Source organism: Crocodylus siamensis, chromosome 1 (assembly GCF_052110815.1).
Source record: "Crocodylus siamensis isolate JL-2025a chromosome 1, ASM5211081v1, whole genome shotgun sequence".
Taxonomy (NCBI): domain Eukaryota; kingdom Metazoa; phylum Chordata; order Crocodylia; family Crocodylidae; genus Crocodylus; species Crocodylus siamensis.
In genome coordinates this window covers 2,912,601-2,940,057 of record NC_143395.1, presented here as the reverse complement: position 1 = coordinate 2,940,057, position 27,457 = coordinate 2,912,601, and the positions used below count along the sequence as shown (strand labels likewise).

At 45.8% G+C, this 27,457-nt stretch overlaps 1 protein-coding gene across 2 annotated transcripts in view; it reads left to right on the top strand.

Annotated features, from left to right (window-relative positions):
* Positions 1–26,728, top strand: part of PINX1 (PIN2 (TERF1) interacting telomerase inhibitor 1) — an 88,260-nt gene extending 61,532 nt beyond the window's left edge. For both annotated transcript variants that reach the window (XM_090027412.1, XM_090027495.1), the window contains one exon: positions 25,423–26,728. In XM_090027412.1, coding sequence (XP_089883538.1) covers positions 25,423–26,034 — 612 coding nt within the window. In that variant the 3' untranslated portion in view covers positions 26,035–26,728. The remainder of the gene's footprint in view (positions 1–25,422) is intronic.
* Positions 26,729–27,457: the final 729 nt, after the last annotated feature.

Here is a 27,457-nt window from a genome sequence, read left to right as displayed (position 1 = left end):
TCCATTTTGCTCACAGTTCGCTTCATAATAATACCTAATGTTTTGTTTGTCGTTTTGATGGCTGCTTTGCACTGAGCTGTTTAAGGCAAACTGTCCACAATGACTCCCAGATCTCTTTCCTGTGTGGTAACACCTAATGTAGAGCCTGTCATCACGTTTCTGAAAAATGTAACTTGGTGTGCATAATCCTTGTTGAAATACCTTTCAGCTGCATGCACAAAAATGTAAATGATCTGTCGCCTTATAGAAGCCTTTAGTCGATAAGGATCCTTGATTCACAGAATTAAATATGGTTTGATGTTCCCTTTCACAGTCCTTCCTGGGGTTTTTTTGGCTTTCACCTTGATCAAGAAACCAAGCTGTTGCTGTTGTGAGTAGTTAATTTTCCAGAGGTCCCGTATGCCTTATCTGCAACAGGCAAAACCTGTTGGAAGTTCATTCAGGGGTTTGTTTCTTCCGACACCAGCACAGAAAGCCAGGTTTTGCAAAACCGAACCCAAGTGCAATGGTTGTCGTCTTTCATTTTTCCCTTCTTGTTGTTCTTTGACAAGGCTATCTCGCTAGTGTCAAAGTCGACTCAGTTCACCAAAACAGCAGCAGTAACAATATCCAGTCTTGGATCAGTGTTTTGCCTCCTGAGATTTGCACGAGTTTATTTTGCTGCTCTTAAGAGCCAAATGCTTTTACAACCAGCCCTGCCTTTGATATCGCAGCTGTGTGGAAGTTCTAAATTTGGCCTGGCTGGAGTGTGGGTTTTTTCTGAGGACTTTCAGGGCGAGTGTTTCAAATCTTCCTTTCCTGTTCTGTCTGATATCTAGGGATAAACACACACAGACACATGTGCATTCAGTCTTTTGTCCAAAGCACTGGCCATAATTCCATCATCTCTTCTGTATGGTCAGTTGCTTTGTAAAATTCAGCGGGTCGAGATTTTGCAAAATACCGGTGACTTTCTCTTTGTTTCTTGGTGCCCGTCACCATTGTATCTCGGCATGTTGTAGAAAGGTGGCTTATAATTCGGTGACTGACAAGGTTGCAAGTCAATGGAGGACGCTTATCTCTAGACAAAATGCTTATCTTTAGACCATGTGTTGCTTTGCAAATGTTGTTTGCAACATGTTTCTGCCTCCAAAGCATCCGCGGGCACTCTTCCTGAAGTGAATTAACAAAAAAGAAAAAGTTTATATGGAACACAAGTGAAAACCTTGCTTTGTAGGACTGATTTGGAGCGATGGGTTTTGTCCAAAGAATTACTTGCCTTCTGGAAGCAGATCCTTCTCAGGTTTTTCAAGCACTGTAAGGAGTTGAAGTTAGATAAAAATGCTGTTTTACAGAAGTTTGTCACCTCTCTGATGTTAAAATGGTTTAATATTAGTACTAGTAGCTTTTTTCAGGCACATCCCATTTCTGAATCTTGTGTTTTTTGCAAGCATAAACTATATGTCAAGTGCGTTTGCATATAGCAGTTGCATTAGCTACCATGCCCTTCCAACTGTCCAAAGCCATGTAAATATGATTTTAATATTCACGTTCAGAATCCACAGAGCAGGCAGAGAAGTATTTGCCCTGTTTTTTAAAACTAAGTTATGGAAAAGGGGTAAAATTTTTCCAAAGGGTCAGTATCCAGGTTTTCAGACTGATTTTAGGAGCCAACGGACATGGTCCCATGAGAGTTGCTGCTGAGTTGCTTCTAAAGCTTTGTGAGTTAAATGAGACATCCCTGCCCCAGAGCAGGTGCTCACATACAGAGCTGTACTAGCATATCTGTTTCTCTTTAAATTTTATATTGTTATATTTTCCCCTGTATAAACAAGTTCCATTAAAGTCGGTGCACCTAAAGCTCCCAAGTGCTAATTTTTCACTTGAAAATGGGGTTGAGATGGTATTAATTATGTGAACTTCATTGACTTGTTTGTTGTCCCGGAAGGCAGAGATGCCATGAGAATCCAGCTTTCCTAAAGCATAAGTCCAGCCTTCTCCTTTTTTCCCCCCTTATTTTAAGACTCACCTAGCGGTTGTAGTTATGTGCACAGTTTGGTCCCCCTTGCTGCATTGAATTCATCCACCGTTTTTGATGACGTCTGGTTGAGTTGCAAAGTTTGCATTTGACAGCAGTTGTGATGAACTATCCTGTGTTTGTCCAGAGCTTTAAACTTGTAAAGCAACCAAACTTCTTTCCAGATGTAATCCTCTTGAAACAGGGTAGGGCTGGACTTGTGTATCAGCCAAAAGAGGTTGTTTTAATGTTGGCAACTGCAGTAGTGAAGTACCCAGGGGCTGGGGTGTGATTTAGAGGCAATAGATTATATTTTTTTCCCCAAATACTGTAGGACAATGAATACCTTTGTAAATACCACAGAAGAACAGAGCCATCGTAGCACAATGTGGTGTTATTGTGTATGGTTCTGTACATGTGTTGGCACTTTCTGGAGCAGTTGAAGATACTGCCTTTGTCGTTGAGGAATACACAGTCTGTCAGGGGCTGGCAGACTTTTAAGGACTGAAACGACATAGCTCAGTCCAAGCCTGGATGGCATTTCTCACCTGGCCACTGTCACCCATCGCAGAATCCCCCCATTACTGAAATGCTGCTGGTTATCCGTATTTTGTGGGTTGCATGTAATCACTTGACAGGCAGGATCTGGTTTGTGGCCATAGGTTGCCAACTCATGGTCTATGTGCTTTAAATCTCAGGTAAAAGCCACCTTTGAAGAGCTATGACCTGTTGAAAATGGCACCTGTGGCCAGCCCGATGGCAGATTTGTGCCAATGAAACACCAGTGCTCTGTCCCTAAAAGTGGATCAGCATTCACGTGTGGGATGGGAGGTCTCCTTCCTATGGAATTAGACTGCAGGGACCCCACAAAGAGACACAGCTCTGGCCACGCTGCTTGTCCTCTAGGATGGACATTGCCTTTTGGCGTGTTAGAGGCTGATACAAGAATCGGGGAGGAAGCAGGGTGGGAGCGGATCTCCCGTTGTCTCCAGAAATAAAAAAAGCTTTTAAATACTGTATAGACTTGCTGGGCAACCTTCTTCTGGAGATTTACAGCAGTCCGGTTTGTGTTATAAAAATGAGGCAGGGAGGTGGATTCAGAGAGCAGACCGGGTTTGAATCGACTCAAACAGCACTTGTCTACTGCTGCGTTTCCATTCCCGTTATAAGAGCCGGGAAGGGTACAAGGGTACCCAAAAGTTTGCCTCCCTCCCAGCTATACAGTTAATCTGATAAAGATACTGATACCACTCACCAAAATCTTTGCCTCGTTATTGTAAGCGGTGACTCGCACTTCACCTGGGAGCTTCAGTGCCTTCCTGAAGAGTAATAATACCGTTCTGCAGTTCTGGGCCTTGAAGCGCAGCGGGGATAAGTGACTTTTCCACCCTCTCACCCATAGGAATGCAGGCAGGGCTGGAGTAAAACACCAATGTCCTGGTTCCAGTCAAATGCCCATCTCTGCTAAGTCTTGTCGCCCCACAATTAGGAAATCCAGAAAAATTGGGTAGAGGTGAAATAGTGGGAGAAACAAACCAGCGAAGAAAGAATGAAAAAGAAGCAAGAATCAGAACTTTTAATATACCCCCCCCCAAAAAAAAGCTACAGTTTTGCACATATGTTATGTCCTTGTGCCAGCTGTCCGTGGCAGTGGCCTGGGAGTTTTTTTTCTCTAATATACTGCAATCGGCCATTTAGCTAGCCGGATCTGTCTTGAAAACGGATCAAATTATTTCTGGAGCGTAAGGGAGGAGGTCGGGGAAAGGTTGAGCCCCAGCTAGTTTTCAGCGCTCCAAAAAAATACTTGGGAGAGACTGGCGAAAACATTGACCTCCGTGAGGTTCAGGCAGGCCTTTGTGCGAACTGTTATGAGAAATATGAAAGCCTTTCTTTTTATTTTGCCTTTCTTCTTTTTACTTGAGCAACTTTAGTTTTACTGCCAGCCTTGGTGGTGTCTGCGCTGGAGGGTAGCAGGAAAAGCTGATAAGGCCATACGACAGAAATCTTTGTGCTTATCTCGCTTCAGCACATGGAGCCGAGAGTGCATCCTTTTCCTGTCCTACGACAGGAGACGTAAACTGACCATCTCCTGACAGCAGTGACTTCAAACACGGGCTCTAACGTTTGCGGGGCTATGAATCTTCTCTCAACTTCAGAGGCCAGCTAGGTGAAAGTGGGTCACCGCTTGTTTAGAAAGCTGTTTTTGTGCCAGCAACGAAAGAAGTTCTGATAACTGCTGGGTCAATAGACAACCTTGTTTATGTTGTGAAAACACGTCTCGGTTCAACATGACTCCTGTTTGTTTAGACCTCTTACCAGGAGGCGAACAAAATAGAAAGCATTTGACGACTTTTTTTTCTCCCCCCGCCCACCCCCTTTCCTTTCCCAAGCAGGCATTTCTATTAAAATTCGGACTGACGTGCAGAGTTGGGATCCAGATCTAGACGAGAACTTTCCTCAAGTGCTCAGACAGGGGAAATTCCAGTTTGTCCATCTCTGAATAGACCGTAACAGGCTTTATGCTCTGGCTGTACTAGACCACTAAATGAACTGGGGGTTGGTTCTAGGTGAAAGTTTTCAAGTAGACAGGACCAAAATGTGTGCTGAAATCAGGACTGCCCTTGGCTACAGGAACGGGCTTGATCTCTGCATCTGTGGCTACATCCCAGTCTCCGTTACGATTGCAGTTTAAGGCTTCAGTGCTAGAGAAAACGTGCCCATTTATGAAGGATGGCGAGCCAATAAATCAACAAGCAAAAGTAATCTTGATTACACCCTGTACATTACCCTTGCATTTTGTCTCCATCGCTAGAGGTGTTCAAGAAGAGGTTGGGCAGCCACTGGTCAGGGATGATCTAGGCGCAGTGATGTCTGTGCTCTACTATGGGTATTTCCCATGCTCCTGGGCTTTGCATAGTTGCCCTGTGGGGCGGGGGGGGAATTCTGCTCCTCCTACCCCTCTTTCCACCCTCCCCACCACTTCTTGCTACGTGTGTTAATGGGAGGGAGAGGTGGTTCTTGTTTTTAAAAGCCTTGCTCAGAAGCATCGGGTGTGGGCTGCAGCCAAGCCTGGGGAGTTTGACTGTGCCAGTGTTACTGCTGGGACTTAAAGCTGGAGATTGCCGGCTAGAAGGTCTTGCTCCGGGTCAGACCAATCACTGTATTTATAGTCAGGCAAAAATTTAGTCTGTGGGGGGCGTTTTTTGCCCTTCTCTGTAGCAAGAGGCATGGCCTTCTACTTGGGATCTCTTGAGTGTATATTAACAACCTCTTACACAAGCAAGGCATTGGTGCTCATTGCCCCCCCGGGGGGCCATGGCAGGTTCAGGCGTGATGTCTTGTGTTGTGTCAGGGTTGACAGTAGTTTACTAAGAGGTTAGGTCATGGAGTTGTATAGGATGGTTGGGATGGGGATGATCCCTTCCAGCCCTATGAGTACAGACTCATAGGGCTGGAAGGGATCATCCCCATCCCAACCATCCTATACAAATCCTTCTTCGTACCGCTCTGGCCTACCAGTTGCTTGAGAACTGGGAATCCTCGGTTCTGTTCCCTCCTCATTCTGTGAGATTTTAGGCAAATTGTTGTGTCACTTTATCTAGCTCGGTGATCCTCATTTGTATGTAGCTGTTATAATATCAACCTGCCCATGATGGTGGAGGGATTAATAGACCATAGGATGAAGGGGCTGTGGAAGAGGGTTTCTTGTTCTTAGCTAGCTGGCAGGTGGACAACTATGGAGCCACAGCAGTCTGGTCTGCAGTACAGATCAAGCATGTCGGGAGCATGGCGCCTAATATTCAATTACCCAAGGATCTTGAGCCGAACACTGTCTGCCTCTGTTTGACAGCAGTGTCACGCTCTGCCAGACTGCGGGCGCAGCCTTATTTATGGGATTATTTGAACTTGGATTTATTGCTGTGGCATTGGCGCACCCTGCTGAAGGGAGTCTCCTCACGCATCTCACCCACCGGCTGCGAGATCTCGGCCAGGCTGGAGAAGCAGAGGATGACCTCATCTTTCCCCTTTGTTTCCGTGCCTGATGCAGAATGGTTCCCCCTCTTTACTCTTGCTCCTAATCAGGCATGTGCGAGCCCTATGAATGAATAGCCGTAAGTCTCCAAGCCGCTCAGACCTGGTGTGGAGTTTGAAGGTTGCTTCATGCCCCGGTCGCGTGAGCATTGTCCAGCATTGGCTTTGATTGGGAAGCTGGCAGACTTTATTCTTGCCTCTGCCAGTTCCCCTGCCCTATTCCAACAAAACCCAGGATATCCTGGTTCTGGAGTCTTTGAGCGATGAATAACGGGGAGCTGCAGGAAGAGAGATGGGCTCTCTTTGGAAGTCGGGTTGTCATCTGAACTTCCCATCCAACTTCCCCGTGGATCAGATACAGTAGTGCCCTGCAGGGCTGGTTAATCTGTCATCACCCTGGGATGAGAATAGCATCCCCTTGCAACCATTCATCCAGCTTCACGAGCAGCAAAGTCTTCTCTTCTGGTGTTTAAAAGATCGCCTTTGAACCCTTTGATGTGCGTACCTCTCCGATGTCTGTATTGACACGGGGTTCAGAATACTGCTGTATTCCAGTTCTGGAATTAATAGCTGCTAAATCTGTTTTTTTAAAGAGATTGGGCTTGAAATTAGACTCAACTTGCTCTGCCTCCCACTTCCCTTCTGTCGACAAATTAGCAACGGGCCCAAAACTAAACCAGCATCTGCACTCTCCTGACGGCACAGGTTCAAAATCCAGATCTGATCATTCCTAAATATCAGAGAGGTCCAGAGTCATTCTCAAAGAAAGGAAGGCTGTGAGGGTAGAGTAGTGAATTCAGATCAGCATCTGGGTTGTGAATTCAGATCTGGCTCCACTCCACTTCAGTCCTGGTTTCCAGTTTTCATGTGGTTTCCAATTTTCATGGAGCGCAGATTGGTCCCATGGTGGGTCTCGTGGGTGTGGGTGAATTGCTGCTTTTGAAGGCCACCTGGGGTGGTTTGATGCGTAGTTTTTACCATACAAAGATGCAGGCATCACAGACAGAGTGTGGGCTTAGTAATAAGCATGAACTTCGGAGGCAGCACCTTCTGGCCTGCTTTCACCTTTTGAGCAGCAGGTTTTGGCTAAATGGTCCTCAGTTTCTACATCTTGGAGCTGCAAATCCCATTTCCTTTCCTTTGCAGAGGCTTTTGTGAGTCTTGCTTCACACTTGTTAAGCTCTTTGAGGTTGTATGGCTGCTAAAAGGGGAGGGAGAAGAGGCAAATAATTACACTTGCAAGCAAAGTAACTTAACAAGTCTCCATAATTTTTAATACAATACAGTAAAGGAAAGTTCGCAATTACCTTCTCGTCTGAAGTCAGAACCCAGCGGCTGTTATTCAGCAATCCAGCAAAAGTACATCTGTTCTCTCGCAAGGAGACTGCTTGACCCAGTATTATAATTTATAGGCGGTTTGATTTGATTTGGCCTCCATCCCAAAGGACCAAGTGCCTGCGTTTCGATAACTCCTGATGCGTGTTCCACAGAGGGGGGCAGACGGCCATTTCTCTCGCAAATAACCGGACTTTGGGAATACGCTGCGTGAGTCGCATCAGCTTGCCCATGCCTTGAGTCCCTCCAGAAAGGTGGGAAGTCACCCCTGTCTCCCACCCGCCTCCCAGAGACTTCGTGCCTGTCGGTAAATTCCTTAGTGACTCGAGAAGCTGTTGCTATAGAAAATGTCCTTTTCGACATGTTTATACTGGCTTGTCTACATGAGTGGCAGTACAAGCATCTGACTGCACAAAAAAAACCTGTCAGTATCTGCCCTCAGATGTTAACATTGGCAGCAGCTGCTTGGAAGTGCTGCAGTCGAATTCATCCTGGTGGCCTTGCTCTTTCCAAATGCACATGTGACGGGCTCCCTTCTTAACTCTTTCCATTGATTTGGAAATCCCTTTTCCATTTCCAGGATGTCTCTCGCTACCGTTCTTGGGTCCTGGGACTCGTGTAGCACGGGACAGCTGTGTGCCTGCAGACTGCTCTTTCTTTTCTTTTTGAGGGGTTTCTGGGATAAACCGCTGGGTATCTTTTTTGCATTCTTTGCTTAGAAATGCTAAACCTTAAAAAAGAATTTTTGATACATTTGGCAGGAAGCAGAGCCCAGTTTATTGGAGCAATAGCGGAGAACAGCTCGGAGTGGCATTTCTGGCTGACGGGAGGGTGCCAGGGGGGTTGTAAGCTGCCTTGGACTCATGGGTGGGAGGAAGGAGCACTGCTGCGGTGCACTAGTTGCTTCTCCTACCATGGTGTGTCTCTGAAGCTCTAAATCAGCGTTTCTCAACCCATGGGTTGCGACCCAAAAGTGGGTCACAAGAATATTTCAAAGGGTCGTGAGCTGAGGCTGGGAAGAGGGGCAGCGGGAAGGCACCTGCCCCTTCCAGTGGGGGAAGGGGGTGGGGAGCTGTATGGCTGGGCTGGCGGCACTGGGCTGGTGCCCATGCTTGCAGGGACAGGGCAATTGGGAGTCACTGCTGGCAGGGGCCATGACCAGGCTGCCTAGTGGGCACGGCAGCCCCAGGGCCACAGGCATCGTCCTCCTCCCTCCAGTCCACTCTGGGGTTGGACTTGCTCCATTGCTGCCCGCATGAGCTGGAGCTACCCTGGCAGCTGGGGTGGGGGTCAGGAGAGCAGGACACCAGCATGGCCCAGGGGGCTGGAGGTTGGGCACCAGCAGGGCCAGGGGCATGTGGGTCAGGATAGGCCATGGATCTTTGCAAATGGGTCCCAGTAGAAAAAAGGTTGAGAACCAGTGCTCTAAATGCCTTTCATGCAAATCTTCCCCCCACCCCAGTTTTCCCCTCAACTCTCTCCCTTTGTTTTGTTTCATTTTTTTAATGTCTCAGTTTTCTTTCCCTCGGCACCCATTTCTGGGGACAGTCTGCAGTACGGTCAAAGATTTTTATTTTTTTTTATAACGTGACTTTTTGAAAGAAGTGAATTGCTTCTCTTTCTTGCTAGGAACCAAGTTGGGCAAGTGTTGCAAGAGCAGCTGTGTTGGATGGGGAACACTGACAAGTGGGAAGACCCAGGGCCTGGTACAGGACTCCAAGAACAGAATTCGGTGGCGCAACTTTAATTTTGAGCCATCCAAGTTGCTGCAGGTGGTGGAAGCAAGTTGTAACATGGATTGCAGTGCCTGTCCTGGCCACGCTTCCATCCAGGGTAAAACCCAGCTGTTCTTCGTGTTCCAGTCATGCAAGTTTTAGTCTCTCTCAATATCAGGTCGTTCCTGTGAACCTCACTTCAATGCCAGACCCTGCCTTTTAGCAACGACCACCTTCCAGGCAAGTGGTGGAATAAGCGATGGAAGTCACTGCAGGGGTGGTACAGATTGCATTCCTGATGGAGCACAGATGGCACCGATCATTTTGCTAGACCCCTTTCATTATCCCGCTGCAGAAGAGTTTCTTTTATACCTCTGCCCATATACAGAGAGGTAGTTGGCCACCTCAGTCTGAGGTTAGGCTGTAAAGGTACCACCCTGCTTATACAGGTTAAGGATCATAGCAGGAGTCCTCTTATTGCTGTATATTGCACTTCCAGTTGCAAACACTGTGTGAGCTACCAAAAAACTCTACTGAACCCTTGCAATCCCTCATGGTCCTTCTGTGGTTAGGGTATTGCAAGGTGCAGAGAGGTTAGGGTTTGACGAGCTCACACCACTTAGGGTCAGAGCTAGGAATTTAACTGTCTCTTAATGTCATGGCATGCTTCAAAGTTTCTCTGGTGGTTGATGGAAGCGATCGCACTAGGAGACTTGCTTGGAGCATTGTCGTCTTTCCATTTTCTTATTAAGGTGCAAAGGGCGGGGGGTGAAATGGCTTGGCTTTTAGAGGAACTGTGGCCTTGGACTCCCTACCGAGTGATCTCACCAGCCCCACCCTGCCGCTTTTGGCATGAAGTACAGGCTAAGGGAGGGAGGAAATAAAAATGAGCTGGCACTGCTGAGTCACTGCGGAGGGTCTGAATCCGAACAAACTCCTGGAAGCGTTGGGGACACGCAGTGAAAGGGACTCAGCGCTGTTGTCTTTGCCTGGGTTGGAGCAGGGATCATCTGAGACGGTTTGTGCTGCAAAGGGGAGGGAGGGTAGGAAAGCTGGCTCAGAGGAGGTTCATTTGAAAGGGAAAATAGCTCCTGAGGTTGGCCTAGCTATTGCATCTCAGGCTGGAAAAGACCTTTTTATGTTATCTGTGTCTCCTGCCCTTCAGCCAGCTTTAGATTTTCGTGCTCCTGATGGCATGGGGGCTGTTCCTTCTTCTCTCTTCATTTAAGTTGAGTTGAGGTTCAACAAAGCATAAAAATAGCAGCTGTTTCTAACCAGCACATCTCCTTCATTGAGATCCTGATTCTCAGTGCTCAAGTTGGCTAGACTGAACAACAAGGGAATTACCACACACTTGTTTTTGGGTATGTAAATCTTGACACATCCTCATTTCTATGATTTTGCCCTAAAAATCTAGGGAACCACGTCTTGTCTTCAAGGCTGCAGTGAAGTATTTACCTGAAGACTGCTTCTGTCTACCATTGCATCGTTTCTGAACCTGAGAGAGTAAAGCCTCAGTAGGAGCTATGACACCGGCTCTTGGACCTTCCTTTACTTTCATGGGGTCCCTAAGCCCAATGTCTCCTGTTGAGCCTCACACCTTCCCTGCTTCTTTTGGGAACGGTTTGCAATTTATATGTGATACCATGTTTGCAGTTCACATCACATCCCTCCACTGATGTTCGCTCTTCTGGGGAAAAAAACCCCCAAACCCTCTATAGTATATTTTCACTTGCATCGCACACACTTCCTACCAGGCACGTAATTGTGTCATTATGACTAGTATATTTCTATACCTGCCCTCAGGTTTAATCAGCAAGTCCTTTCAGGCACGGATTATCTCTTGGTGTGGCACGCGGTATCTGGAACGTGGTCTGCACCCTCAAAGGCACTGTAAAAGCAGTGCGGTATTGGATTAGAGCAGTGGTCCATCTATCTCACTATTCTGTCTACAGTAGTGACAATAGTGGATGCTTTAGAGCAGCAGTTTCCAAACGCTGACAGATTGTGCAGCACCAATTTAAAATGATACAACCTTAAGTACCACCAGCAATTTTTTGTCATATAAAGTAATTATAATAAATCTGTTAATGTGTATCACTGACTGGCTGTCTGCATGCCACTGGTGGTATGCGTACCAGATTGGGAACCGCTACTTTAGGGGGAGAACATATCAACAGGGCATCTCTGCAGTGATTCATCCCCTGTCATACTCTCCGTGGCATCCAGCATTGGTTCAGGGAGGTCAGAAGATACATCCCTTCCTGTTTCAAAAGCGATTAATGGACTTGTCTATGAATTCATGTTGGCCTTCTTGAACCTGGTTATACAATCTGCCTCTACCACCTCCGGTGGTAATGAGTTTTATAAGTTAAGTATCTGCTGGGTTAAAAGAAAAAAGTACTTTCCCTTGTTTGTTTTAGATCTGTCTCCTGCTAATTTCAGCAGGTGTCCCCTTGTTGTCTGCTGTTCTGGGAGTTGGTGAACACAGTTCCCTATTCACTTTATCTGCACCTTTCACGATCATATAGAAGTCTATTATGGTCCCTCTTGGCCTTTCTAAACTGAAGGCTCCTAGCTTTCTTAGCCTCTCCTGGTACAGCAGTTCTTTCATACGCCTGATCCTCTTTGTTGCCTTTCTCTGTACCTTTTTTAGATTAATAACCCACAGTAAATCATTCTATATATATTGGCCACCTTTATCCCGTTGGCCTTGCTATTGCTAACTATCTGTGGGGTACCATGAGTTGGGACTAAATTAAAAAGACATAATGGATATTAATTTTGAGTTACGTGGCCTGTGGGGATGATGGTGACAGAGAGGGAGGGGACAAGCATAGCAGCAAAAAAAGCATGAAAAAACCCCCTGATGTGTAAGGCATAGAAGTTTGAGAGCAGGGTAGATTCACAGAAGTTTAGGGCTGAAAGGGTCCTCATGGGATCATCGGGTCCAGTGCCCCTGCTCTGGGCAGGAAGCACTGCTGGGGAAAAAGCAGAGCAGAGATTACTGGAGTAGAAGTCATTTGCTGCAGGTGAAAAAAAGGGACAAAAATTTGCAGAGAGGAGCAAAGGCAGTGAGCAAGGGTGGCTTAATCTCTCTGGTATGTAGGCTGTCTGAGGCTGGGGGAGCCCATAAAACAAAGTATGGGGACCACAAGTGAGAGGAGACCCCATGGGTGAATTTCTGTGCCCTACAGTGCAAGATGTTGGGGAGAAGGTGAAAGGGGGAAAAGAAGCAATCAGGCTGGAAAGAAGTTCACAGAAGCATAGGTGAGAAGGAACCAGGGGTCTTTAACAGTCTGATAGGAAGGAAGAGGAGAGTTGTACTCTAGGACTCGAATTCCTGCATTTCCCCAGGATTGCTATTCCAGTGTGGCTTCCTCCATTTTGGGCTACCCTTTTCCCAGCTTCGGGATGCTGGAACACTATAGTAGTTGAAGTCTGATGGGTCAAATGAAAAAACCAAATCCCATGCTGCTGCTTTGGTAGATAACCCCTTGGGAAGCTGGGACTTTTTTTGTCTGCCAGTGAAACATGCCCAGGGGACAAAATGGTCAAGCTGATGCAATAGCCCTTCCCCCCCATGGCCCAAAGTGCCAGCCTGGGTCAGGTAGCTGTCTTGTTCAATGCAGCTATAGCTGATGTCCTGGTACTGTAGAGGGAATTGCATTAAAACTTCTTCATGGTTCGTGTGACCAGACTCTGGAATAGACCCCCATGTGCGGTGGGGGCAGACACCTACCCCGGAGCTCTTCAAAAGGAGACTGGACACGCACCTTGCAGGGGTTATTTGACCCCAGCAGTCTTTCCTGCCCAGAGCACGAGGGCTAGACCTGACGCTGTCATGAGATCCCTTCCAACCCTAAACTTCTGCAAATCTCTGAATTGTCCTGGGATGCCATCATCTTTCCCATGGAGAAATGACATGGAAACACCACACCCCAGCTGGTCGTGCTCCATCTTGCTCAGGATGCAAGGCTGCTCAGACCACGTGGAAGCGTAGCGTGTTGGGACCTGCCGCTCCCCATTGGCAGCACCCCTTGTGACCATTTCCCGTCAGCCGTACCATGGTCTTCTTGGCAAGTTGTCCATGCAACCTGTAGCTGGGGAGCATCTGGCCACTGTCCCTGTTTTACACCCATGCTAAGAGCAGTAGAAGTTCGTGTTAAAGGCAAGAGCTGCTGCTGGATCTTCAGTCAATAACTCAGTGTGCATCTTCTGTTCCAGGAGTTTTTGGGGGTGCAGAGGGGAAGACCGTCCTTCTCAGACATCCTTGGAAACATGCTACCTCTGACTGCAGTCCCTGAGTCTCTCTCTTTCCTCCTCCACTAGTCACCTTGAGGAGATGCTTTTTCCCTGCTTCCCCCAGCTCTCCCATTTTGTCTCCTGAGGGATTACCTCACTGTGACGGTGGCGTGCCCCAGTCTAGGTGGATCCATGCCTACAGATATGCTTCAACCCAAGAATGTGTCAAGGAGGCCATCTGGAGGGGGTTGTCCTTGGATAAATCCCCTCTTGAGCCGTTGCTCGTGGCATGCTTGAGAGCAGCTGCTTAGGAGGAGCCAAGACCGGCCTCGCTAACCTACTTCTGAGTGTAGAGCATGCCCCTGGGTAAGGCATGCTTGAGCTTGTTCTGGCTGCAACAACCTGCCATGGTGTAGACAAGCCTATGCCCCAGCTCTTGCAGCTGGGTTGGGCCTAGTTGAAAGTCCTGCCCTGCTGCTTTACAGCCTGACTCCCAGTCTCTCTCCTTTCAGTGTCCTGGGGGAAAGGCAGTGCGAGACTTAAGCGGGAGCCATGCTTAGGCGCAGCCAAAGAACCAGTAAGGAGGCTGCATGGGGCAAGATCTGGGAGCAGCTATCCTGATGGCAAGGGTTTTCTCCTCCCTTACCAACAGACAGGCAAGTTTCAAGCTCCTGTCCTTCACAAGTGGCCATTCCTCTGGCTGCCAGTCACTCATGCCAGATTGGGAGTTCATCAGAGTCATTAAAGTCTAAGCGTTTCGCACCACTTTCATTCTATAAACACATGGGGTTGCATAAATAATTAGTAAGAGTGACAAGGAAAGGATGCAAAAAATGCCGGTGGGTATAAATTGAAACAAATGCACTGATGTTTCCAGGCTTCTGCTGCTTTGTATGGTACGTACCAGTGCACAGAGCGCTTTATGCTTACCCACCCTGCCTCACAGTCTCATTCAGGCCTCAAGAATCTTTCACACTAAAGCCACCAGCAGGTATGGAATAGCGTGAGTCGATGTCGGTGGGTTAACTTTGCATTTCTTGGAAGTTGTTCGTATTGCAGTGCCCATATGTGTGCTAATTGCGTCCCCAGAGACCTTCCGATTGAAGTGATGGATGCTGTAACGCACACGAGGGAGGGTAGCGAAAGACCTAGTGGCATGGTGGCTCTGTGAAGATCCGGGCTTCCCCACCCCCTGTCAAGGCCACACACGGCAAGTCTTTATCAGACTCTACCTTCACTCAAATCCTTTCTTAAGGTTAGGAAGTCGGGCTTTCTACATCCTCTGCCTCTCTCTGTGCAATCCTTGTCTCTACCTGGGGATGGACTTTCTTGATAGCTCTGGCCTGCCATTGTCGTTGAGCTCCTGTTGACCACTTCTTCACATCCTGGATGAAAAAAGGAACCAAGTCATTATGCCGGCAAGTGACTAAAAGGTGATACAAGAGACTTTGTTCTCAGCAGCTTCTCATGCTGAAAAACAGGAAATGCCTGTACCCCTGTGTGAAAATCCTGGCTTGATTCCTTTTTTTTTTTTAGCTATATGGATCAGTTAATTACTCCCCATGGCAAAGACATGGAGGAGTTTCAACTGTGTGTTTTCTTCCCGAGAGGGACTATTTTTTAAGGAGTGAAAACAGAGGTGTGAATGTTTTAAAAGTGCTCCGAGGAAGGGAAATGCCTGGTTTGTACATTGCCCGAGGTGGAGAGAGAGATTCCTATTTGTGCGCGTTACTTTCAGATTTCAGAATAAATGTGGTTTCCTCCTCTTTTAGGTGCCGGGCCCTGCTGGTGACATGGCTTCCTCTTGCAATCTCTGCCGGAATTCTTTTCCGCCTTCTGGGTATTTCCAAGTGCATGACGGCATCGGGTTTTTTTTCCCCAACTGCTTATCTCAACAGAATTCCCCCCCCCAGTAATGCCTTCCCATGTACTCATGGTTTGGCTAGCCCAGCACATTTTGCATTCGCCTCCTAGTCCCTGTAAGGAGTGCTGGATGTGACTGTGGGCAAGAGAAGGCAATCCTTTTTCTTCAACAACTGGACAGGGTTTGCTTTCTAGATTCTGATTAAAAAGGATTAATGAGTTCTGTCCAAACCACGCACGTTTCCAAAGTGCAACTGAAAAGTCACCGCAGCATCTCATGGGGGGTATCGCAGTTCCCCCCCAGAGGAGAGGCATATGTCATCTTGAATGTTTCCTTAAGGGAATAAAAAGTGTGTTACAGCAAACTTTAAATGCCAGGAAGTGAGAAAGCAAAGGCTGCCGCCTCTTTCTGCCTTGGCAGTGCAGTCATCTTTTAAATTGTATGGTCATTTATTTCCCAAATAGTCCAGTAAACTGCAAGATACATGTGCTTCTGTTTGATCCTGCTGTTGAATGATACTGTTTGCCACTTAAAAAGTCAATCAAAGTCTCTAATATAAGGAGAAAATTCTACAGATGAAATATGATGACATGGTGAAAATGTTATAGACATCAGGGGTTGGAAGGAACCTCGAGTGATCATCAGGTCCAGCCCCCCCTGCCATAGGCGGAAGTCAGCTGGGATCAAGTGACCCCAATGTAATGGGACATATGGGAGAGTCGATTGTATGCCTTTCAGGGCAAGATTGGAGACGGTTTTCCCCCCGTTTGCGTAGCATCTAAAGTAGTGGGATATTGGCCGTATTAGTGAAAAATTCCATTTCAGAAGGCTGTTTTGAATCTTTATTGCATCAATTCAGTGCATGTAGACAAGAATGAAAAGACAAATTTGAGATGCAGAGGTATCTAGAGCTGTGTTGGAGTGCTATGATTCATTAATGCCTTACTAGACTAATCTAGATGTGCAGAGGGCCAAGACAAGGCCCTCCTCTCTCTGGACCGTTTAACCTGGCTTCCTTCAGGTTACACAAATACAGGGGGTTTTTTAGGAGTATTCCTGATTGCTTTCCATGTCTATGGTGTCTCTTTCCTCTGAAGTTCTCAAAGTACTTTACAAGTGCTTGGTTAGTGAAAAGTCCCCGGTGAGTCAGGTAGGCCTAATCGGTCCCATTTGATATCTATCTGTCCCGAGGCAAGAAAAAAGTCGATGACTTCTTGTCTGTGTCTGCAGCAGAGCTGGAAATAGCAATTAGGCACCATGATTCTCCTATTCCCATGCTCTGATAATCCAATCATATTTTCTCCGTTGTTATTCAAGGTGACAAAAGTAGTTAGGACTTAACTTTGAAGCCTCTGGGGAGATGAGGTCGTCTTGCTGGGTCTCTGTATTGTGCCAGTAGAAGAATCTGAGGGGAAATCTCCTCCTTAGGCATGTTTATTAAAGCTAACGCACAGATGTAGTTTACAAGGAAACGAATAGGAAGAGGGGTTTTGCTGACTTTAGCAGTTGTAATTGGAGTGGATTGGGATGTCACGAGAATATCTCGGCGTCTCCTTTTCCTTGTTACATGTTGAATATTACTTGATGCAGCACATTGATTTGCCTTTTGTATTTTGCTTTTCCCATCTCTCCCCCAGCACTAATTTCCCCCCTCATGGGGTGTTCTCCTGTTGTATTACCTCCCTTTGGCTTTCATAGCCTGCCTGGCTGGTCATGGATTTTACCTCCTGCTCTTATTAGCTTGCATTTTTTGTAAAAGTGTGGTTGTACCCTGAAAAGGTATAGTGGCATTACCTTGCTGCCTGTAACAACATAGTGCATTTCCTTAGTTCATAGTGGGAAAAAATGTATCCTGTGTTCCAGTGCTATTGGTCCAGTCTGGGATCTAAAAATTAAGTGGGAGGGAGAGGCTGTGGACCATTGAACAGATGTTGCTGAAGGCCCGATCTGGGTCTACACTTGGAATTTGCTTAATTCTTTTGCTGATGATACATGAGCCAAATTAGAATCCAGCTCCCTCTCCAAGAGCTGCAATTGGCCTGTAGGGCTGGACAGGCACGAACATCAGTAAAAAATGAAAATAAAATAAACGTGGGGGGGAGGGAATTGATTCTAAAATAAGCAGATAGGATTCTGGATCCATTGGGCTTGCATCTGTTGAGTAAGATGGTGTCTTTCTATTTTTAATCAGAGTGACATTTGAATATAAAGAGAAATAAAACCTGTAATTGGCCACTTGCTGAGACTTTTGGCACGAGCTCCTGTCAAAAAAAAAGTTTACAAAACAACCAAAAATGCTTAACACACTTTTCATACAAATGCTTCCTATCTCAGTTCAAGAGGCGAGAGAAAAAAGACTTATCTGCTCCCTGACAAATATACTTGCAGGTGCGAGAAGGTGTAAATGACCTCTTTTAATACCCATTTTTAAGAGCACTTAAGAAAAGCTATCTGTGGACGTATTCAGAGGAGCTCTTTTGGCTAAGTTCTGTTTTTGTTGCCTCCGAATGTTGTCCTTAATTATGGGTTCATTGTAATAGGCAAAGAGCTATCTTGAGGAAGATTCCTCCATCCTCTTTCTCAAGGCGTGGTGGCAAAAGCATTCCTTCCCCTTTGCAATCACGCGTTGAAACAACTATTAAAAAGAGTGCCTGCGCAAAAGTAGAAGCGAGGGATTCATATTTGTCTTTGAGTGAGCCAGCATGAAGGTGGAAGGTGATGGTCGGTATATAACATGGCCTTTGGCATCTGATTAATGAAAATGGGTGTTTTCCCAAGATGGTTAGCATGATAGAACCTGTTTACAGTGGAGTGAACATCCCAATGTGGTTAACCTGTAGTAACTAGAATTAAAATTCTCCTGAAACCTGCCATCACCCTTCAGGATTCTCTTACCACTTAACAGTGACTTAAGTTTTCATGATCTTGAAGCTTAATATAAATGGAGTCTACAGATTAGAGATGCGTGTAAATACCCTGCAACATCCTTATAATGAAAATAGGAGGATCCAAAAAGAAATGAAGGTAAATAATTAATAACCCAAAAAAACTAAAGAGGGGGAGAGAAGAAGATACTTCGGGGATTTCTTCCTTCTGGATTTAGTGCCACACATTATTCTGGTCTTTTTCCTTCTCCATAGTTTTCTTCAGTTGCCACAACAGTGTCGTGTGTCCCTTGCAGCTTGCCAGCCTTTTATGGGGTTTGTATATCAGCCTTCATAAAATGTTATCTTCAGAGTGCTCACAAGTCCATTGGCCAAGGATGGCCAACCTGCAGCATGGGCAGCTTGTGTGTGTGGCACATCGTGGATTGAGGAGGAGGCCGAGAGCATAGATTGGGCAAAGGAAGTGGATCAGAGGAGCACTCGAAGGTGCAGAGCTTATTTGTACAGAAAGATTGGCTCCCACTGTCATCAGCCAATGTGCCTTTGGAAACTGGCAGAGCCTCCTGAGTGCCAGTTCTTACATTGTCTCCATAGATTTGACTCCAGAACTAATACCAAGTGGCTCATTTTTAAAATCTGTTCAATTAATAAAGCCCTACAGGCATTGCCCACTGTGTTTGAATGTGTTTGACCCCAGTCCAGACATTCATGGAAGTGCTTAAACCAAGTGTTTGCAGGCTCAGATCAGTCAACAGTAAACTCTTCAGAGCCAAGACCTTGTCATCCTTAATGCCCCTAAAGTGCCATGGAGACCATTGGTTTTATATACCATCTCCCGTGCTGCTCAGCATCGACGATAGATCTGTCCAAAAGCGTCTGTTAGTTCTCAGCTCTTGGGTCTTTCCTACCAGACTTTATGCCTTCCATGTCAGGGGTACAAACACATCCTGGCAGGACTTTAAGTGGCCGTAGTGTAACTGGATTATTGAAATGTTGTTGATATAGTTTCTCAACAAACCAGTTCTTTGGTTTGGCACAGCTAAAATGCAATAGTTACAATCATAGACCAGAAAGGAACCTTATAATGCTGTGACACAAGTCATCCCCATTTCTGTTATTTAGGAGAACATCTGCTAAAGCTGTTGTTCATCCTTATTCTGTTGCCCTGTACAGTACTCAACTCCAGTGTAGTCTCTGCTAACAGAACTACGGTGACAGTGCTCGTTAGGCATTATACGCTCTTTTGGTATTATACATTTATTGGAAAATGAGAAGGCTGAGACATGGAAAAGTGAAATAACTTGACCATGGTGTTACAGTTGATCAGCGCCAGAACCTGGGCTATAGCCCAAACCTTTTTGAACCTCCTGTTTTAGGCTTTAATCTTTTTTTTTTAAAGCAAGAATTTCACACTATTGCTTACAGAACAGCCACCAGTCATACTAGGACTTGTGGCTGTTTCATAATATCCATCCTTTCCCTCTGAAACGCATGTGGGCCCAGTTCTATCTGGAGCTTTGTCCTCCAGCCAAAACTCTTGCTGTACTAAGCTTCTCTTAAGTCGTTATGCCTTTTCCAACTGCTGCCACTTTCCATGCCAAGAGCAGCCGCATTTCAGCAATAAGTGAAATATTTCCTACGCAAAGGTTGTGGGTGCTGTCTTCCTTTTTTTTTCTAAATAAAATACTGAGGCTTGAAAGGCTCCTTATAAGTTTAGCATTCTCTGGCTGCATGGAAGTCACTGGAACCAGGACTTTGCACATAGAAGTTGATTATTCCATCAGTCTATTGTCAGATTCAAGTGTGCACCTGAAAAGAAAACTGAATATTAATAAATGTTGAGTACATACAGTATGTGACTTGTTTTAGAGAGCTCTCTATACATTACCTTGCATCTCTCCTCCCTCTAGTCTCGTACAGTGCCCAAACTTCCCCTATAAACTTTCCCTGACTGTTCCATGCCTTCCTTCATGGGGCCCCTTTTTCTTAGTGCAGCCTATCACTTGGCTTCCTGTCTGATTTACCCACAGTCCAGCAAAGCAAATACTGCCATGCCCTGTACATCTGAAAAGAAAGCAAAGACCTTCCCCATTCCTACTGTCTTTTTCTTCTGGGATGAGGTCCACTGACTTCACTGGGAACTATGGCAACTCAGCATAGCTCAGGATATGGCCTGTACCATATTTACTCAAATACAAGATGATTCCCTGCCCTGCCCCCATCAGCATGGTGGGGGGGAACCCCACATCTTACATTCACATACAAGGAAACCTCATTAAATACATTCTGTCATTAAGCTGCTGCCAAAAGCAGCTTTCAAGTCATGGTGAGCCACTACATTGAATACATTTCAAGTTCTTCACTCCCCCAGCTGAGCTCCACCTTTTTTCCCCATTTCCAATTATTCTTGCTACTTCAGCAACCTTAAATATCTGGCAAACATCACTAAATGGGACCCCAACTACTTACCCAGAATCCCTATCACCTCCTCAGGGGTTAATGTGGCCTCACCCTTGGAATCCCTATGGAATTGCCATGGTGAAATGTTGTTAACTGGTGGGCCCCAGCCCAGTGAGCTATATGGTAAATCATGGGCTTTTTGGCTTTGGACTAATGTCATGCATAGTTTATACTATATAGAGGTAGGTACAAGAGTGTGTTTATGGAGTACCTGTGATAAAATTTGCAGCAGTTTAAAAAAAGTGAACTGCATCAATCTGGATGAACTAAGTCTATGGGTACTATATGCAAATTACAGATCTGCTTATTTCAATGGCAGTATTTTCAGATTTTCTTCTCACTTCCATGTGCTCAGGGAGGGCAGGGTGTGATGGTAAGGAGAGAAGAAGAAGCTGGAGAGAGGAAGAGGGCAAATTTACCCCCAAGCTTTATATTTCCTGCTATAGCAATGGAAGGGACTGGACAAATTCAAGGCAAACGTCCAATAATTTGATTCTATACCTGGAAAATTATAACAAATTTACAACTTTTCCTTATATAGAATCTTATTATTGGGGGGGGGTGTTATCTTATGTTCAGGGTCGTCTTACAATTGAAGTGATTGCAGTATTAAATGCTGGATGTATTTAAATCAGCTGGACTGGACGATCTCCACCCCCGAGTGCTGAGGGAACTGGCTGAGGTCATTGTGGGACCCCTGGCACGTCTGTACGAGCACTCGTGGTGCTCTGGTGTCATGCCAGAGGACTGGAAGAGGGCCAGCGTGGTTCCCATCTTCAAAAAAGGGAGGAAGGAGGACCCGGGAAATATAGGCCAGTTAGTCTTACCTCGTTCCTGGTCAAGCTTTTTGAGAGAGTTATTCTGGCGCATGTCCACGAGGGGCCGGGAGGGAGATTATGCTTAGGGGCAACCAACACGGGTTCATTCGAGGCAGGTCCTGTCAGACCAACCTGGTGGCCTTCTACGACCAGGTCACCAAATCCTTAGACGCAGGGGTAGCAGTGGACATTGTCTTCCTGGACTTTCGGAAGGCCTTTGACACCGTCTCTCACCCCATTCTCACTAAGAAACTGGGGGCTGTGGTGTCGACCCCACACAGTCAGATGTGTCGCCAACTGGCTGGAGGGCCGCACCCAGAGAGCGGTGGTGGATGGGTCATGGTCAACCTGGAGGGATGTGGGCAGTGGGGTCCCCCAGGGCTCGGTCCTCAGGCCCGCACTGTTCAACGTCTTCATCAGTGACTTGGACGAGGGGATAAATAGCACCCTGTTCAAATTTGCCGCCGACACTAAGATGTGGGGGGATGTGGGCATGCTAGAAGGGAGGAATAGGCTGCAATCGGACCTAGACAGGTTACAGGGGTGGGCGGATGAGAACAGGATGGGATTCAACACCGACAAGTGCAAGGTGCTGCACCTGGGGAGGAAGAACCAGCACCATACCTACAGGCTGGGCAACTCCCTTCTCGGCAGGGCAGAGGCAGAAAAGGATCTTGGAGTCATCACTGATGCCAAGATGAACATGGGCCGGCAGTGTGGGGACGCGGTCAGGAAGTGGTGCTGGCTCTTACCCTGGGGGTCTTTAAGACAAGGCTAGACAATCACCTTGCTGGAGTCATTTGACCCCAGTACTCTTTCCTGCCATGGCAGGGGTTCGGACTTGATGATCTGCTCAGGTCCCTTCCAACCTTACCAGCTATGAAACTATATTCTCCATGGTCTTTCCATCTCCTAACTTGTTGCAACTAGAACGTTCATGCTCCGATTTCTAGCTGTCCCTGTTGGATTATTTGCTTGTTAGAGAAAAAATTATCTCTTTCTGTGGGTTGTTTTTTTTAGTGTATCACAAGTGTTATAAGCAACCATGTGCACCTGGAGCACTACATAATTATTTCTCAGGCCCCCATTTAAGGGAGGGAGGACAAGTAGTGCTGCATCTTTGCTTTCAAGAGGTTTAAGAGAAGCCATGTTTGGAGTTGTCGGGTGGTTACATGTTTCTTCAACAGGTACAACATGGGAGTGGAGGGGGAACATTGCTGGCATTTAACAGCCTTTCCAGATGATTTATGATTTTACAAAAGCTCTACCTGAACTGAAGGGTTTGGTTTCTTTTTTTTTTGGGTTGGCACCTCCTTGCCTGTCTCCATGCCCTGCTGGTTCTGTGTTCAGTGGCCCATGGTTATTAAAATTCTTATCAATACAAGAGTTTCTGAGTAGCGTTCTTGTTTTCTAGGCTCACAAATGCCTTCTGAACTGCTTGGGTTAGCCAGAGAACAGGCTCTGATGCCTAATGCATTTTGTGTAAGACTCAATGCATGGAGCTCAATTAATATTTGCATTCAGTTACAGTAATTAAGTTGTCAGAATCGGAGCTCACCAAGGGAATGAACCAGCCCTTTTCTGGTTGGCCCGAGCGTGATTTGTGTTGGACCCGAGTGCATTTTGCATATCAGGTGGGGCCTGTTTTGGCAAGTGCCCATTGCGGAGAAACCTGGGAGACCATTTGTCATTGTGTAACACGAGGTGTCAGATTTACAGGTAGGAGGAAGACGATGACCCCATTTAAATTTGCCATAGCAGGGCAGCTATTTTTGTTGCTTGCCGGGACTCAGGTTGGAAGGGAGTCCTTGTTAAAAAGACAAGATATTTTGAAGCTGAGCTCAGACCATTTATTCTGTGGATTCTGCCTTGTCAAACTTCTGCTGCTGCTTCCCCTTATCAAACCAAGAAAATTTTTTTAGCCTTAAGTAATACTAAACAGAAGTCACCTTGTTGCATTAACTCTGCTTAAAGTCTCCTAAACAAGGCATTCTTAGAAGAAAAATACCAGGTTTTTTTAAGTGCCCCCGCAAACATTACTGGAATCTCAAGTGTAACATTACTTTCGTTCCACTGGAATAATTCTCTTGAGAGCAGGTGTATGAGGAAATCTTGATTCATCACTAATGAGACAACCCTGCATATTCTTGCTCCTGTGAGTTAAGATTACTGTTCTGAGTGAGGCCCCTTGCTTATAAATTTAATAAAACCCATGTCATCTAGCCAGCTTGGTGATGCCGTAAGCAGGACCCAGATCACTTTATTCATGCCAGACAAGACCTGGGGAACTGTTTATTTCCATTTTGCATTTTCCCTCTCTCCTAGGAACATTGGAAGTGAAGGGAACAACTTGGGTCATCAGGTTGTATTCCTGCAATTTCAGGCAATCCTAAAATAGAGATTAAGTCCAAAAGGTGCACAAGAACATGAACTCTGGCCACTTCCGCACACCCCAGGCCATCAGAAGGCCCCAACCACCTAACACAAATTGTGGGTTTCTAGCACAAAAATGAAGTCCTCAAAAGTTACCTTGTGCCACAGGAAGAGAGCAGGAAAGAAACCTATGCCTTGACCTCTTGCAAAGGTAGAAATTGGTTAGCTGAGAGAGGCTACAGAGCTATAAAATGGCAGCACTCTGAGTGGGTGGCATCTTACAGCCACGCTATGCTGTATCTATATACCTATAAGAGGTAGGAGTAATGTGAACTGAGCCCTCCAATACTTCACTTGCATAAGCATTTCTGAAATGGGAATACCCTCCTACCACCACACGTACCTGCAGTGTAACTGTTGGTGGTTCACTCCTGATCATACACTCTTGACTGTAGGTGAGATAGTAGTACAGATTGTTTAGAGTATTTTCCTCCTTCGACTTCCAAACATGCTGCATCTCTCTGCCCACCGGGAAGGAGTTTGGAGACCTTTCTGGCTCCCAAAATTCATACTTTGCAAAGAGCTGTGTAAAATTTTGAGTAGTTTTAGGGAGCCTCTGATCTTGGTACCTAAGCAATGGTGTCTAAAATGCCCCCCAAAGTGTAAAGGTAAGCTACTTTTAAGAGCTAGATACCCACATGATCACTGCTCATAAGGTTTTTTTCTTTGTTTACAAGTCATAGACAATTAACAAACTTTGTATTTTCACCCTAATTTGTTTCTGTCACTTTATCAGACCATTATTGCTTTTCTCAGTGCCACATATGCATTGCTTTTGATCAGTGGCTATAGTTTGCTTCCTATTTTGGGTTTACTGTCTAGATAACAGGAACCCTTTCTGCAGCCCTCTGCATACAGAACACCTGTTGACTTCAGTGCTGGTTTTGGTGTGAAATCCTTACAAGAATTGGTCTTGTGTGGTGTCTGTGTTATCCAATAACACCAGTCATACAATGCGCATTTAGATAATAACATGGAGAGTTTAATGAGATGAAGCCAGCTATGAAAGAACATTGTGAGAGACTGTTAGAAAGAATCGGTGATGAATCTAGAATCAAAGGAGAGGAGAGAAGTGAGATGAGCTCTTTTCCCTCGGTGCTGGATTGGCCCCTGCCATGTGCATTCGAATTTTGAGATTTCCACCACTTCCCTTCTGCCACATGCTGATAGATCACACAATAGATTTTTTTTTCTCACTGCTTTGTATTTCATGGAGATGTTCGTTTCTGGACTAAGTGTATGTAATATACTGCTGTTCTAGTTTGGAAGCGTTTTACACACCTATTTTATTTAAATTGCACAAGTGGAGGTGACTAACTGCAGAGGTGCAACATGATAGAGAATCTTAATCTATGAAGTGTAAATTTTCCTCCTCTTCTGATGTCAGTACTCTGGGTTATTTTTCCACATATGATTATAAAGTAGTGTAATGTTTGGAGCAACTTAGCCCGTTCTCTTCCTTCCTCATTTTACTAGTGGTTGGACAGTGCTCCCACTAAAATCTCTGGAGCATCTGCTATTAACTTCTGGTCGAACACTAGATACTTTCCTTGGCTTTTTTTTTTTCATGGATGTTAAAATTTAGGGCAAGAAGCTTAACAACCTTTCCCCTAATCATCTTTCAATTACTTTCTAACAGGAGGACACCTCCAGTGCTGATTCACAGGAAGAGAACCAAAACGAAGACCCTGGGGCACCTGAGCCAGTGGATAATACGGTGACCAGCACCCTCACAGTACAAGAATATTTTGCTCAGCGCATGGCCAAACTGAAGAATTCCCATAATGGACCAGAGACCAAGGTAGCTGATCCTCGCACAGCTGCAGCTAAAGTCTCTGAGCTTCCAGAAGGACTGAAAACCAAACCCAAAAAGAAAAAGAGAAGCCACAAAGAGGTCGAGGTAGAAAATATAGTTGATTACGAAGAAGCAGTGGTGAAACGCTCTAGAGTGGAGGGACTGAATGGAGAAAAACTGGATGCTTCAGACACTGAAAGCCAAATAAAGAAGAAGAAAAAGAAAGCTAAGAAAACATGCCAAGACAGAGGCAGTAGTTGTAACGGAGAGCCTTGTGTGCTCCCAGGTGGAGGAGAGGCTTACACTGGAATATCTGAGAGAGAGGATACTGGGGTAAAAGGCTCAGGGGCAGACCAGAAGAAATGGCATAAGAAAAAACAGAAAAAGCAAAAAGAGGCAGCTGAATCTACTGGAGACCGAGTGCAGGGGAAGAAAAAGAAGAAGCGTTTGAGCTAACTTCATGAGGACTTTTTAAGTGCTGAATGAATTGCAGATTGATGTGTTGAATAGGAAGCCTTCTGTAAACATGGTGGCCAGACCCCAGAACATTAAATCCTCCTGTCCACATCAGTACTGAATCCACGGGCTGTGTAAATCGCAGCTCTTGCTAGCAGGGTGGAAATGTAGCATCCCTGGGCAGCATGGCCCATGTCACAAAATGTTCTACACAGTAGGGTGGGTTAGGACCTCTCCAGCGTGGCTTTGTAAAAATAGCGAGGCACTTGCCTATTCTGGCATCGCCATCCATTACACCTCCACTCTTCTACCAAGAGCTGTGTATTAGCACAAACAACTTGGACCCACTGCTCCACGGAAACCACTCCCCTGGTACTAGGGTCAGATAAGAACAAGCCTGACTTGAGCTGCGATGAGGGAGGGCCTTTATGCAAGCAAATGCCTCCACGTTGCTCGCCAGTACCCCCTGCTGACTACACTCTTCCCAGCCTGGGAAAAAATGGAAACCACTTGCATTTTTTTTTCCTTACCATCCCCATTTTCACTTATACTTGCCAAGCTTTGCCTTCTGTGAGTCTGAGCATGTGCCACGTAGCTGCATGTAACCTTTTCATTGATTTCCTTTTATATCTAACATGAAGCTTGCTTCCTCTTAAAATACTTGGTCTAATTAAAGGATTATACTTGTGTGTCAGTGCTGGAGAATGAAGCAAAATAGTTCCTTTTGTTTCCTGGCCAGTAATTAACTATTGCCAAGCATGTAAAATGTCGTTTAAGAAGGACTTGCTTCTAGTTTTGTGTTGGCCCTATCCACAAAGCTTTCCTTGGACTCCCAAGTCATACAGCTGGTGTCTTACATTGACTCACTCCACGTTCACATTGTCTCATTCGCTGGAGCTTTGTATGTGGAGCACTTGTTACCGGAGGGGTAACATAGGAGAGCCCATTGTTTTGGGCTTGGGTTTTTTTTTTAAGTGAAAATAGCTGGTCACATGCATAAGTGGAAGTATTGCCACTTGCACAATGAGAACTTGATTTAATAGGACAATTTAGCTATTAAAATTTATAACAATTTGAAGTCGGTTTTGCATTGTAAAGCAGAGAATGGGTAATGATGAGAAACTTGACCCCCATGGAGCAGTTTTGTACTCAAGTGTTTAGGCACGTTTATGCAAACAGATAAGTATCGCTGGGGAAGGGGGGCGGGGGGCTGTTCCTAATGGATATGATGAAGCAGGGCAGAACCAGAATATAAAGAACTGTTCTCTCTGGGAGACTTTTACAAACCCCAGGCCTGGTCCTGGGTTCAATTTACCCCAAGGCAACTTGCCCCACTAGTCAGTAGGGTTGTGCTGGCATAAATCCAGACTACCTGAGTAGAGCCTGCCCTTATACCTTGCTATGTTACAGATGTGCATTTGAT